The sequence below is a fragment of the Astyanax mexicanus genome, chromosome 6 (assembly GCF_023375975.1).
Source record: "Astyanax mexicanus isolate ESR-SI-001 chromosome 6, AstMex3_surface, whole genome shotgun sequence".
NCBI lineage: Eukaryota > Metazoa > Chordata > Actinopteri > Characiformes > Acestrorhamphidae > Astyanax > Astyanax mexicanus.
Window position 1 is genome coordinate 51,916,717 of NC_064413.1, and position 14,638 is coordinate 51,931,354.

General features: G+C 40.7%; 1 protein-coding gene across 6 annotated transcripts in view; it reads right to left on the reverse strand.

The window, feature by feature from the left end:
• kmt2ca (lysine (K)-specific methyltransferase 2Ca) overlaps window positions 1-14,638 on the reverse strand; it is a 252,908-nt gene that overhangs the window by 52,414 nt on the left and 185,856 nt on the right. For all 6 annotated transcript variants that reach the window (XM_049480854.1, XM_049480856.1, XM_049480857.1 and 3 more), the window contains 4 exons: window positions 12,920-13,048; window positions 6,648-6,767; window positions 5,629-5,753; window positions 2,991-3,180 (listed from right to left, as the gene is read on the reverse strand). In XM_049480854.1, coding sequence (XP_049336811.1) covers window positions 2,991-3,180; window positions 5,629-5,753; window positions 6,648-6,767; window positions 12,920-13,048 — 564 coding nt within the window. The remainder of the gene's footprint in view (window positions 1-2,990; window positions 3,181-5,628; window positions 5,754-6,647; window positions 6,768-12,919; window positions 13,049-14,638) is intronic.

Sequence of the window (14,638 nt, forward strand, 5' to 3'; positions counted from 1 at the left end):
TTTTATTAATAAAGCTATGCCGTTATAATCACAATATAGCAAAGTAACAAATCAAACTGTGATTTAAAAAAAGTTGCACAAGTGTGAGATCTGTTCAAATATTATTCTTAAAAATGAATAATTCTTATTCAGTGTTGCAGTGTTATTTATCATTCTAAACAAATTTCGCTCATTCAAACGTCGTGAAAAGGTTTTTAAAAGCTCAGATTTATCGCTCTACTTACTCAAAAAATGTCAGGTTTAAATCGGGCTTGGGCAAAATAACAGTTTATAGGGCTGAGCACTAATTGTGTTATAACACAGTTATTAGAGACACTAGATATTAAGTGGAAACCAAGTAAGAAGAAAAAATACATATAAAAACACAATAAAAACATGGCTGTCTAAATAAATAAATAAATAAAAAGTAAATAGATAAATAAATACAGGCAGGGTAAAAAAAAAAAAAAAAAAAAAAAAACACTCTTTCAAAAAGGCTTCAATTGCGGATGAGAAAACATTGCCGCATCGAGGGGTTAAATCAAAAAAGACAATCTGCCGAGTACAGACATGAGTTTAGTTAAAGGATAGCTTCAGCCCTTTTGTGTCTATGGGAAAAGAAAAGCTCCAATGACAAACAAGTGGCCCTGAAAGCCTTCAAATGGCTTAGTGATTGCTCCCCCAATGAACGCCGGCGCGGTCTCAAAACCCAGCGCTTTGATTGCCGGGCCTCTATCCTCTCAGAGCGGCCAGACGGGGAATTCAGGAAGAAGGACAAGAGCTGGTAAATTGGGTTTTAAGTGCGGTTCAGACCCGGGCTAGCGATGGGGGCCTGGACACGAGGGCCGGGCTGCGGGTCTGGTTTTAAATGAAGGATGACAGAACTGAGGATGAGGAGACAGGAGTGGAGAATGAGGTGCTAAAACGAGCCTCTTCTGCCTTGGAGAGCGCACTCGTGAAGATCAAGGTGGACAGAAAAATAAAAGAAGAGGGGAAAAAAAGCATATGTCTGGAGTTCAGACGAGTACGGTCCATTCTTTTCCTGCCAAAAAACATAAGGAACGACATGCCCTCGTGCAGGATCCAAGCGTTGGTGTTTGTGTGTTTTGGCTTTATGCTATAGTATGTAAGACGGTGGAGAGGAATATGAAGTGATAAAGTGCATTATCCCTCCCTGTAGACTCCCCTGGATCCTGCAGCAGGAAGATGTGACTTGACGTGGCTGCACTTGGGGGAAAAAGCTGCATTTCCCCCAAAAATGAGAGAGAGAAACTAGGTGAAAATAGCATACTATCAACAACTCCACCTAGAAAATCACACAGTATGACTAAAACCCACCTATAGAAACTCTGCAATATTTTTCATATGCAACAACCGGTGCCAGAATTTCCCATATAAGACTACTGTAACGTGATGCATATAAGCTTGTTTAAAAGTTATTTATGTAAGTGATTAAGCTTAAGCTACTTGTATCAAATATGATACTTGGAATCTTCTAATACAGGGGTGTCCAAACTACGGCCCGTGGTATTTTAGAAATATTTTAGAAATAGAATGAAAGGGTGAGGGTGCGCATTTCTAGCACAGAAAAACGGGCCAAAGAGTCTCAAAGCTGAGAGAGTGCGCTTTTTTAGCACAGAAAAACGGGCCAAAGAGTCTAAAATCGGAGAGAGTGCGCATTTCTAGCGCAGAAAAACGGGCCAAAGAGTCTAAAAGCGGAGAGAGTGCGCATTTCTAGCGCAGAAAAACGGGCCAAAGAGTCTAAAAGTTGCCGTGATTAAGGAGTTTTATATTAAGAGACATCTTAGTTTACACAACACTGTCAAAGATATACACAGTAAGTCAAGTAAAATGGTGTGTAAATGAAAAAATCAGGAAAAAAGTATTATTTAAAGTGGTATATTTCATTATTTGTTTTATTACAGAGTCTGTGGCCCGTGACTTCAAATATATTTCTCCTTCTGGCCCCCAACAAAAAAAGTTTGGACACCCCTGTTCTAATACTTGCAATTATTAGTGCAAATGATATATTGTATAATGTATATAGAATTAAACTACTATGTAAACTTGCAACTGCAGATGCTATGTACACTAAGCATACTTACTGTAATAGTGTGATTATTACCACATTTAGGGTCCTATTGTAGCAATCTATAGGTGAGCTGTCAACCATGCACCATGCAGCTTTATTTAGGATGCGTCAGTGTGTCTTTGCTATCATAATGACGGGAAAAGTACACCTTGCACAGCTGAAAACGCACAAAAGGCATGTACTAATTCTCGTAATTAATCATGGGAGTGTTTTAGTCGTAATGTGACATAAACCAATCAGTGTGTCACTAACCCTTCCCTTTAAGAGGAAGGTGAGCTCTGACTTTGGCGGATTGCTTTTTCAATGGCGCAGCTACCTGGATGTGTCCAATGGTTCTCAGCAGAGGAAACTGACCTGCTCAATGGCTTAGATATATTGACAAGCACTGTTGCTTTTTAAACGTCACAGAAACAAGGCGTAAAAAAATAGACTGTTGGCGAGGTGAAAGATAGCAATAAGCATCACAACGTGCCTTGCAGGGTGTAAGATAAGAGCCTTAGTGTAAATAGCATCTGCCAAAACTTAATCTGAATCTACAGCTCTCTGTAAATGTGACAAAGACTATGCTCAGACTGCTGATCCACTGCCGATTTTTGACATATCTAGATCAAGTATCCAGATTGATATTTGATCAGATCTAGACCACATTTGCGTCATTTACAACTTGACAAACATTAACCTCATCAAATCTAGAGTGACGAAGAAAGGTAATCCAAAACTGTACCAAAGGTACGTTACTGACTGTGACCTCCGTACCACAGCAGCCTATGCAGATATAATTGTGATGTCAAGACAGGCAAATCCAATCTTTTCACTTCCAAATAACAGTGCAGACAGTTGTCTAAGCAGACATCTAATCTAATAAAGAGAGACAGAAAGAAAGATAGAAGGAGGATAGTGAATGTGTGACTGGACGTACGCAGTCTCCCCATTTTGCTGATGATGGGCGTGGCCGCTGCGCTGAGCAGGGGGTCGGAGGAGGGGTCGAGGAAGCTGCTGGTGGTGCTGAGGGGTTTGCTGTGAGCCGATTCGTCTTCTGCTGGTGCCGTTTCTACCGGCGGCCTTCTCTGCTTACTCTTATCCAGCAGCTCCTTCCCAAAGAATGCCTCCTGCAGGAGACACACACACACACGTTTCAGCGTCAAGGTTTCTTACAGTCGATAAGAGGCGTCTGCACATATACACATACAAAGCAGTCCACATAGAAATACACAGACAATGCCAACTTGTCATGTCCCATGAGTTTTGCCACATCCCACTGAAGCTTAATTATGCTGCACTGACCTGTGGGATGTGTGTGTGGGGTCAGCAGATGACATGTCTATTCAAACCATTACTGCTTAAAGTCCAGTGTGAAGTTTCCACCAATCAGTGATGGTTTGATGAGACATGTCATCTGCTGGTGTTGATCCACTGTGTTTTATTATCAAGTCTAAAGTCAGTGCAGTTTTGTTTTCCCACAAAATCTTACAGCGCTTCATGCTTCCCTCTGCTGACAACTTTTATGGAGATGCAGATTTCATTTTCCAGCAGGACTTGGCACACTGCCCACACTGCCAAAAGTACCAATTGGTCTTACATAATATTCTAATAGATCACTCTGTGTGTAATACATCTATATAATATATGAGTTTCATATTTTGAACTGAATTACTGAAATAAAGTAACTTTTTTAATGATTTTATTTTTATTTTTAAGATGCATCTGTAATAATGGTTTAATCGATTTGCTTTTGCAGCCATATTTCATACATCATTATAAGGACTGTCCTTTTGAAAGTCACTGTCTACATACTGGTTGAAAGTAAGGGTAATTCAGTTTCCCATGATAGAGACCCTTTAATTCCTTGGGGGTCAGAAAAAAGCCCATAACAGCTAAGTTCCTCCCCCCCAAAGGCCAGACGTCTACAATCAACTACAGTCACAACGACAACAGCCTAGACGTTAGGTCTACATGCACACACACAGCAACACTTTAATAAAATGCACGCTCTTTAAACAAGGCTTCAAACGTGCACAGCACCGTACGGGCGTCAGCGTTGCACGCACGCTCTGGCTAAGTAACTTTGTAGCAGTTGGCCGTATCTAACAGCTCCAAACTATCAACCTGACTACTCCCCGCTGCGCTGAAACATTAAAAGCCTAATGCGCTGGGATTTAAATAATTGATTAAAGTCATGTCTCTGGTGAGGACCTTTAAGTTTAATTTGAGGCTTGCAGAACAAGAAAAGCCCAAAGTGACAGCTGGTGCACTTAATGCATGGCTGGCTCGCCAGCGCTGAGCGTGAGGATCCTTTAGAAAGCAGCAGCGTGCAGTCCCTGCACAGACTGCGCAGACTCGCCCGCCACCGCAGACGCGCTGCAAATCTGCTCCCGTTAAAGCCAAGCCAAAGACCTGCTCCGCCGGGACACCTTGCAGCTTTATGAATGCAGTGATGAATAGCTCACGCTTATATATATATAAAGGTCTGGCAGCTTCTTGCACGTAAAAAAATAAAGACGTCATTACAGCCACTGTGGATATTCCCTGTACAAGCCCTTAAACTGCAGGGTTATTACTGAGATATTAATCTTAAGACTTAATACAGCAATTCAGCTGACACTATAAATATATATCTACTCTGTCTGAGTTATGTGTGACTGTAAATGTAAGGGACTAAAGTTAGGAGACATAAATATTTGGACAGTGATAATTAATAATACTCTAATTTTATTTCTGTTCCACACCTCAACGATTTGAAATGAAGCAATGCATAAACTTTCAGAATTAATTTAAAATACCAAAAAAATTTCTTTAATATTAAAATCCCAGCCAATTTTACGCTCCATCTATTGGCAAAGACTCAACATTAATTGGACGAACTAACAATTAGAAATATATGGATTAATTCAAATAATTAAAGGACGAAAATAATTTAAAGTCAGACTGATTGAAGTCACTGAATCCACAAACATCACTAAACACTTAGGCTCCTCTCATGAACTGCTTTACATTGATGTTTTGAATGAATAGGAAACTCTTGCTCTTCCTGTCCTGGGGCGATCCTGATGAGTGCCAGTTTCATCATAACATTTTTAACGGTTGTTGCAACTGCCGTTGAGTATACCTTCATTTCTTAAAATATTTTATTCTTTACTTAGTTAAGTATTTGTTGCTTCTTATAATACAGGTTAGAACATTACTCAAATATTCACTATTCACTGTATAACTGTAACTCTACCTCTTCACTACTTTACTTTAACTGATGCTCTCAAACACTTTATTAAGAGACAAGAAATTCAAGTAATTAACTCTTGATGAGTTCAGCACAGCTGTTAACTGAAAGCCTGTATTCCAGGTGACTCTACCTCATAAAACTGACTGAGAAAATCCAGCAGAGATGTGCAAAACTGTTCATTTAATCAAGAGGTTCTGGAGAATGCAGAACATTTTAAATAATAAAAAAACACTAAAGGACTTAAGGTGCGTGCAAACCTTTGACTACGTACAGTATATGGTGCCCCTCGTGCAGAACTAAACACATTCTGTACACAGTAAATTAACATAAAAGACGGTACCTGGAGATAAGACGGGAAGGCCTCCTCTAGCTTGGTCTTTTTCTTCCTGTATCTCTTCTTCACCTTCTCCAAGGGTTCAATCACAGGAGGCGTCTCATCTACAGGGGTGTCTGGCTCATTCCAGCCTGAACAACAAGGAACAAAGTATTAAAATCATATAAAAGTACAAATTAAATGTATTTAATGTGTATTTATGAATCTATTTACACAATACTATAAAGATACAGACCAGAGCTTATATCTAAGCTACATCTATTAGTCTTGATGCGGTCTATTAGAGAATATAGAACAAAGCCACACATAGTTTGAGGAAAATTATATGATGACTGAGGCATTACATTTTGAGGCATTCAGTTTCCAGTAGGAGTGTGATGAGATCTTGTGCCACACATTTAAACTGCAACGATTTTACTCATCAGGTGTCAACTGTGACTTGTGTGACTTAACGCACAGGTAATCAAAACAAATGTTTTAACATTATGGCAGCAAACAGCTTAAAGCAGCACTAGGTAGGATTTCCTTGATTTTTGATCTTTTTAAATAAGTAAAATTACAGCTTGAAACTCACTGCAGCGCTGCATTGAGGTGTAATAGGAGGAATAGCGGTGCTCTCGTGTCTGTGCCGGAGCTCCTCTGAGCTCAAACCAGACTCTGTAAGTTTTCCGAGGCGGCCGCGACCAACGCTCGCGAGAACTGCGACCTGCTTTCCGACCTTTAGTTCTAACAGGAACTACTACTGGACTACTGGTTCATTCTTTACAAACTAACATACAGACACTCTGGCAGAAGCTGAAAAGAGACCGAATATGTCTGTGAAAGCCAGAAAACGAGAACGAGAAACTAATCCGCCTGAAACATTTTTACTCTCTACAACTGTAGGGGGAGCCCACGAGCACAAAATCTCAATCCTACCTAGTGGAGCCACCAACACATTTGTGTCTTCGTGGTTTACACTATTTACACTATTAAAATAAAATAAATAAATATGGGAGATTATCATAATAGGCTGACCACCATACCTTCCTCTTTCCCCAGTGGGTTCTCTGTGAGCGAGCCAGTAGAATCCTTCCTGCTGAGGGAACGCTTGGCTTTGCCCTGACCCGTCTTACTCCTCTGACGAACCATAAACCCACCAATACCTGCGGAGAAGAAAAGTCCTGTTAACAATATAACATTCTTAGAACGTTCCACTAGCCTATTTAGGTTATGGGAACATTTTCTTCTAACATCGGAAGAGCTTTGAACAAGGTTATGTAGCGTTTTCGCAATGTTACATTAATGATAGTGTGAACTTATTTTCCTAACATTGGAGGAACTTTATACAAGGTTGTTTAAAATTTTTAGAAATGTTACATTAATTTTACTGCGGAAAAGTTTTCTCCAAACTTTGGAGGAACTTCGTACAAGGTTGTGTAACGTCTTTAGAATATTACTTGCATTACTGAGAGAAGGTTTTTTGTCCTAACATTGGAGAGGTCATTTAAGGTTTTTGCAACGTTACATTATTGTTACATGTCGTGTGAATGTTTACTTCTAACATTGAGGGAACTTTGAACAAGATTATGCAAGGTTATTGCATAAGGCAGGGGTGTCCAAACTACGGCCCGTGGGCCATTTGAGTCCCGTTTTCTTTTTTGGAGCGGCCCGCGAGATATTTTAGAAATAGAATGAAAGTTGGCCCGCTGTTAAGCAGGTTTTTATAATGTGAGATTCAAAGTTTGAATGCTAGGTGTCAGAAACGGGCAAAAGAGTCTAAAAGTGGCGAGAGCGTTCAGTTGTAGCGCAGGAAAACGGGCCAAAGAGTCTAAAAGCGGAGAGAGTGCGCATTTCTAGCGCAGAAAAACAGGCCAAAGAATCTAAAAGTGGCGAGAGTGTTCAGTCGTAGTGCAGAAAAACGGGCCAAAGAGTCTAAAAGCGTAGAGGGTGTGCAGTTGTAGCACAGAAAAACAGGCCAAAGAGTCTAAAAGTTTCCGTAATTAAGGAGTTTAATATTAAGAGACATCATGAAATGAAACATCAATTTGAAGATAAATGTAAAGATAGATAAAGATAGTAAGTCAAGTAAAATGGTGTGTAAATGAAAGTAATCAGGAAAATGTATTATTTAAATTGGTATATTTCATTATTTGTTTTATTACAGAGTCTGAGGCCCGACTTCAAATATATTTCTCCTTCTGGACCCCAACAAAAAAAGTTTGGACACCGCTGGCGTAAGGTAAATAAGGTCGTTTTAGGTTATTACATCATTATTTATCACTTTTATTGGGAGAATGTTTTCTACAAACATTGGGGTAACTTTAAACAAGGTCATTTAGGGTTTCTGCAATGTTTCATTAATGTTATTGTGTGTATATTTTCTACAAATATAGGGGTAACATTAAACAAGTTTGTGTTATGTTTTAAGAATATTTTAAAGCAATTTTATTAATAGTACTGTTGGGACAATATTTTTCTAACAATTGCAGATCTTTGAAAGATGTCTCGTCATGTTTTTAGTGCATCCGATTAACATTATTGTGGGAGTTTTTAGATAACTTTAGCCAGGGTTGTGGGAATGGGGGACCACAAAACTCCCAGAAATGAGTTGATAAGCAGGTGCAGTAAAGAAATCCAAAAGTGTGTGATGGATGCAGTCAGGGATTAATAATGTGGGACACTGACAGTGAAATCCTGACATTAATCTCCATTATTCAGGATGACGCATGAGCTGCAGACCAGAGGCTGGGGTGATTCATCTTGGCTCTGCGCTTTGCTCTTCACTCCAGGAACCATTTCAGGTGAGCCTATTTCGGGCACGAGAGACCGGCTCAGTCCGTCCCCGCTCCCCCTCCTCGACCCTGCTGCCTCTTAAACACTCGTACAAAACGTCTGCCGGCCACAGGAGAGACTCTCAGCTGATTTATGGAGGGGGAAATGGAGATATGCCCGCGGTGCCTCCAAAATATCCATAAGAGAATATACAGGGAATTCAGTCTGGCAGAGTACAGCAACTCCGGGACTATAAAAAGCATGTGCCAGAAATCTTCTAATTAAAAGACCGGGCAGAGAATTTGCCCTCTGGTCGTTCTCTGACTGTGGAAGACGAAAGACGAGAGAAAACATCTGATGAAAACGGCCTGAAGCTCCAAACAGTCACTGTCAATACTCCCAACATCTATACTACAACATACTTACTCTCACTGCATCCCTATAAACACTCACTGTGTCCTCATAAACACTCACTGCGTCCCTATAAACACTCACTGAATTCCCGTAAACACTGAACTGCATCCTCATCTCTATAAACACTCACTGCATCGCCATGAACACTCACTGCGGCCCTATAAACATGCCCTGCATCCCCATCCCCTGTTAACACTGTACTGCTTCCTCATCTCTATAAACACGCACTGCATCGCCATGAACACTCACTGCGGCCCTATAAACATGCCCTGCATCCCCATCCCCTGTTAACACTGTACTGCATCCTCATCTCTATAAACACGCACTGCATCGCCATAAACACTCACTGAATCGCCATAAACACTCACTGCATCGCCATAAACCCTCACTGCATCGCCATAAATACTCACTGAATCGCCATAAACACTCACTGCATCGCCATAAACCCTCACTGCATCACCATAAACACTCACTGCATCACCATAAACACTCACTGCATCACCATAAACACTCACTGCATCACCATAAACACTCACTGTGTCCCTGTAAACACTAAACTGCTTCCTCATCTCTATAAACACTCACTGCATCGCCATGAACACTCACTGCGGCCCTATAAACATGCCCTGCATCCCCATCCCCTGTTAACACTGTACTGCTTCCTCATCTCTATAAACACTCATTGCATCCCCGTAAACACTCACTGCATCCCCGTAAACACTCACTGCATCCCCGTAAACACTCACTGCATCCCCGTAAACACTCACTGCATCCATATAACACTCAATGCGTCCACATAAACACTGCATCCTTGTAAAAACACTCACTGCGTTCCCGTAAACACTCACTGTGTCCCCGTAAACACTCACTGTGTCCCCGTAAACACTCACTGCGTCCCCGTAAACACTCACTGCGTCCCCGTAAACACTCACTGCGTCGCCTTAAACACTCACTGCATCCCCGTAAACACTCACTGCATCCCCGTAAACACTCACTGCGTCCCCGTAAACACTCACTGCGTCCCCGTAAACACTCACTGTGTCCCTTTAAACACTCACTGTGTCCGCATAAACACTCACTGCATCCCCGTAAACACTCACTGCGTCCCCGTAAACACTCACTGTGTCCCTTTAAACACTCACTGTGTCCCCTTAAACACTCACTGCGTCCCCTTAAACACTCACTGCATCCCCGTAAACACTCAATGCATCCCCTTAAACACTCACTGTCCCCGTAAAAACACTCATTGTGTTCCCATAAACGACTGTGTCCCTCTCTATAAACACTCAATGCATCCCCGTAAAAACACTCACCGTGTCCCAGTAAATTCTCAGTGCATTCCCATAAATACTCACTGCATTCCCATCCCTATAAACACTCACAGCTTCCGCATAAACACTCACTGCATACCCGTAAACACTGAACTGCATCCCCATAAGTCTCTATAAACACTTACCGCGTCCACATAAACACTCAACTGCAACTGTTTGTGCACTGCTGCATGTGCCTTGTGTGTGAGTAACAGCGGGGGTGTACATGCATTGGGCACACACAGCGCACCTGTGTTGCCAAGATAGTAATGAACATTTGACTGCTGAATATTGTCTAGGTTGTATTCAGATAGTGGCACACCTGTGTTTTCCGTTGCCAAGATATCAATACAGCTGAAAGTTACCTGAACACACCTCACTTCCAGACTACCACGACCATCAGCACATATACATTTAGAAGCACTTCTGCTATTTAAACAATGCAGGTGGAAGTTATGACAGTTTGTGGGGTGTCAGATAGCAATGAGCATCGCGACACGCCTTGTGCAGGGTGTAAGATAGGGCCCTTTAAGTTCATGGATGATAATGGAGATTCCACCGAGGTAGAAAAATTAACACTGCAATTTTATCCAGAACTGAACGTCAGCAGAAGATTAGACTCTCAGACGCGGCACTCAGCACTCAGCACTGTACGCAGCACTCGTACAGAACGCTCATCTCTATAGGTGTTTTCAGAAATAGTGAAGAAAAAAGAAGAAAAAAAAAAAAAGAGTGCGGAGACGACTCCCCCAGCTCAGAGCTCAGAGCGCTCCTCTCAGCAGCAGCAGGGCTGTAAAGAGCAGTGCATGCTGGGACGCTATTTAGGGTCCGGAGTGTGCAGCCGCACTATTTCACACTCCAGCGGAGCTGTCCTTTCAGATAAGTGCACCTCTAGTTCCCTTCCTCCCTCTTTCTCTCTCTCTCTCTCTCTCTCTACCTCCCTCCATCTTTCTTTTCTTCACCACTCATACCTCATTTCCTTCTTTACATCTCTAACCTTTCTCCCACTCTCCATCCTTTATTTTCTTCCTTTTTTAACTGCTCTGTTCATCTCTCAGATTCAGAGACCCATTCCTTTCTCTCCAATTTTCATCTCTTCTGTCCTCTGTCCATTGTTTTTCCTTTTCTCTTTCTCTCTCTTCCCCATTTTCCATTCCTTTACTCCAAACATCATATTTTTTGCACTATAAGGCGCACCAGAATATAAAGCGCATATATTTATATATATATATATATGTAACACCAGTAAGGAACAGGGGGCGTCGCCGTATTTCCTTTCTAATTCAGCAGGTCTCGCCGCTGGGCGGTGGTATTATTTAGACAGTGGCTAGTGCTAATGCTGCTCCAGCAGTGCTAGCTGTACTTGAGCGGCTTTACTGCTCCTTACAACCTTGCATGTAGAACTTATACATATGGCACACTGATGATTTTTGAGAAAATTAAAGGATTTTAAAGTGCGCCTTATGATAAAATGCAGTACCTCATTTTTCCTACTCCACACCTTTTTCCATTTCAATTGTTCTGTCCATCTCTCAGGTTCAAAGACTCATTTCTTTTCCTCAATCTTCTCAATTAATTTTCAATCCTTACTTTGCATATCTCCCTTGCTCTTTCTTTCTATTTCCCCTCCATCACCCCCATGCCTAACGTCTTTCTATACAAGTCTATCTTTCTCTCCACTTTCTCTCCGATCCCTTTTTCTATCCCTTTCGCTTTCCTTTTACCTGCTCTGCTTTCTGCATTATCCCTCTCTTTTTCTCTAACTTCACACAATGGTTTAATTTTCTCCCTCCATTTCTCATATCCTCCTTCGTTTTCTTCTATGATAGACTAATTTTCTTGCCAATCCTTTTCCCATCTTTTTTTTTTCATTTGACTTGTTCTCTATCTCTCAACTAATGAAAATTCTTTCTCTCTTTTTCTTTCTTTCTTTGTTTCTTTCTTTCTTTCTATCTCTTCATTTCACCTTTCCCCATACATTTCCTTTCACCTTTTTCTTTCACAATCTCCTTTTTCCACTCTCTCCGCATGTCCCTCTTCCTTCTACTTCCTTTTCTTAATCCCCTTCTTTGTTTTCTTCTATGGTAGTCTAATTTTCTTGCCACTTTATTATTTTTCTATACTTTTCCTTTTTATTCACGTGTTCTATCTTGCAGCTACTAACACATTTCTAACATTTCTTTCATTTTCCTTCTCTCTATTTCTTTTCCTTTTTTAAATCTCTCCCTCTATGTACTGTTCTTAATTTATCAACCTCCCTCCCTCATTTCTTTCATTCTCTCTTTCGCTCTCTTTTTCTTTTACTCCCATAAATCATGTTCTTCTTTTTTCACTGTTCTCCATGCATTTCCTCCCCCCTTTTCTCAAATATATTTATTTTCTAGTTTATTTGTCTCTCCCTCTCAGAATGTTCCAGTCTCTCTCGGTTCTTTTTTCGTCTATCCACCTCTACCATCTCCTCTTGTTCTTCCTCTGTACTCACATCCATGTTTTGTACTCTCTTTCCAGACCAGCCACATCACTGGGCACCGAAGAGAACGTCTCAACAGAGGCAAATCAGCTACAGCCTGCAATCTAAAGACTTCACCTGCACAAATTTAACACTTAACAATAAGCAACTCGTTCCAGGAGTCCTCACCTCATCACCAACACCAACCCAACACCAGCTCATAAACTAAAAAATAAATATGTAGGACAAGCCTCCAAATAATAATCAACATATCTTCATTATCAGTATTCCTCTCTCTGCCTCTTTCCCGTCACTCTCCCCTCATTTTCTCCACCTTTAACAGTGTATGTGTCGGTGTATCTCTTCTCACCCGGTCTGTAGGGTTTCCTCTTCCTCTTCTTCATCCCATCCACACTCTCAGCCCCCTTCATCTCTTCATCAATGGGCTCTCTCTCAGGACTGGAGTCAGACTTCACATCACAGTCCATCAGATCCCCTTCTGCAACACAGTGACACAAAGTATTAATACATACAGACATGATTACCACACTATATTACACTTCATACAATCTGCATCAGCAAATTAAACACAGTGTTCAACACACTGTAGCGTCACAGGGAGTACAGGGTAGTATAGGGAATGTAAACTAGTATGATGTAGAATAAGGAATAGGGAGAGTGAATAAAAAGGAAGTATAGGGAGTGTAGATTAGAATAGGGAGTGTAGAGCAGAATAGGGAGTATAGGGTAGTATAGGGAGTATAGGGTAGTATAGGGAGTAGAGGGTAGTATAGGGAGTATAGGGAGCATAAGGTAGTATAAGGAGTATAGGGTAGTATAGGGAGTATAGGGTAGTATAGGGAGTATCGGGTAATATAGGGAGTATAGGGTAGTTTAAAAAGTATAGGGTAGTATAGGGAGTATAGGGTAGTTTAAAAAGTATAGGGTAGTATAGGGAGTATAGGGTAGTATAAAAAGTATAGGGAGTAGAAGGTAGTATAGGGTAGTGTAGGGAGTATAGGATAGTATAGGATAGTATAGGGAGTAAAGGGTAGTATAGGGAGTAGAGGGTAGTATAGGATAGTATAGGGAGTAAAGGGTAGTATAGGGAGTAGAGGGTAGTATAGGGTAGTATAGGGGAGTATAGGGTAGTATAAAAAGTATAGGGTAGTATAGGGAGTATAGGGTAGTATACAAAGTATAGGGTAGTAAAGGAAGTGTAGAGTAGTATAGGTTAGTATGGGGAGTATAGATTCATATAGGGCATTAAAATGAGTAAATAATAATATAGTAGTATTGGAAGTGTAGGGAGTAAAGGGTAGTATAGGGAATTTAGATTCGTATAGGGAGTGTAGTGTAGTATAGGTTAATATTAGGAATACAGATTTGTATAGGGTAGTATAGCGAGTAAAGGGTTGTATTGGGAGTATAAATCAGTATAGTAAGTGTAGAGTAGTATAGGTTAGTATTGGGGGTACAGACTCCCAGTATAGATGGGAGTAAAGATTGGAAGTATAGGGTAGTATAGGGAGTGTACAGTAGTATAGGTTAGTATTGGGAATATAGATTCGTATAGGGTAGTATAGCGAGTAAAGGGTAGTATTGGAAGTATAGATTTGTATAGGGTAGTATAGCGAGTAAAGGGTAGTATAGGTTAGTGTAGGGATAGTAGAGTAGTATAGGTTAGTACTGGGAGTAAAGATTCATATAGGGTAAAAGAGTAAGTAAAGGATAGTATATGGTATTATTGGGAGTATAGATTCGTATAGGGTAGTCTAGTGAGTAATGGGGAGTATTGGGAGTATAGATACGTATATGGTAGTATAGTGAGTAAAGGGTAGTATAGGTTAGTGTAGGGAGAGTAGAGTAGTATAGGTTAGTACTGGGAGTAAAGATTCATAAAGGGTAAAAGAGTAAGTATAGTATAGTATATGGAATTATTGGGAGTATAGATTGGAAGTGTAGGATAGTATAGGGAGTGTACAGTAGTATAGGTTGGCATTGGCATTATAGATTCTTATAGGGTAGTATAGTGAGTAAAGGGTAGTATTGGGAGTACAGATTTGTATAGGGTAGTATAGTGAGTAAT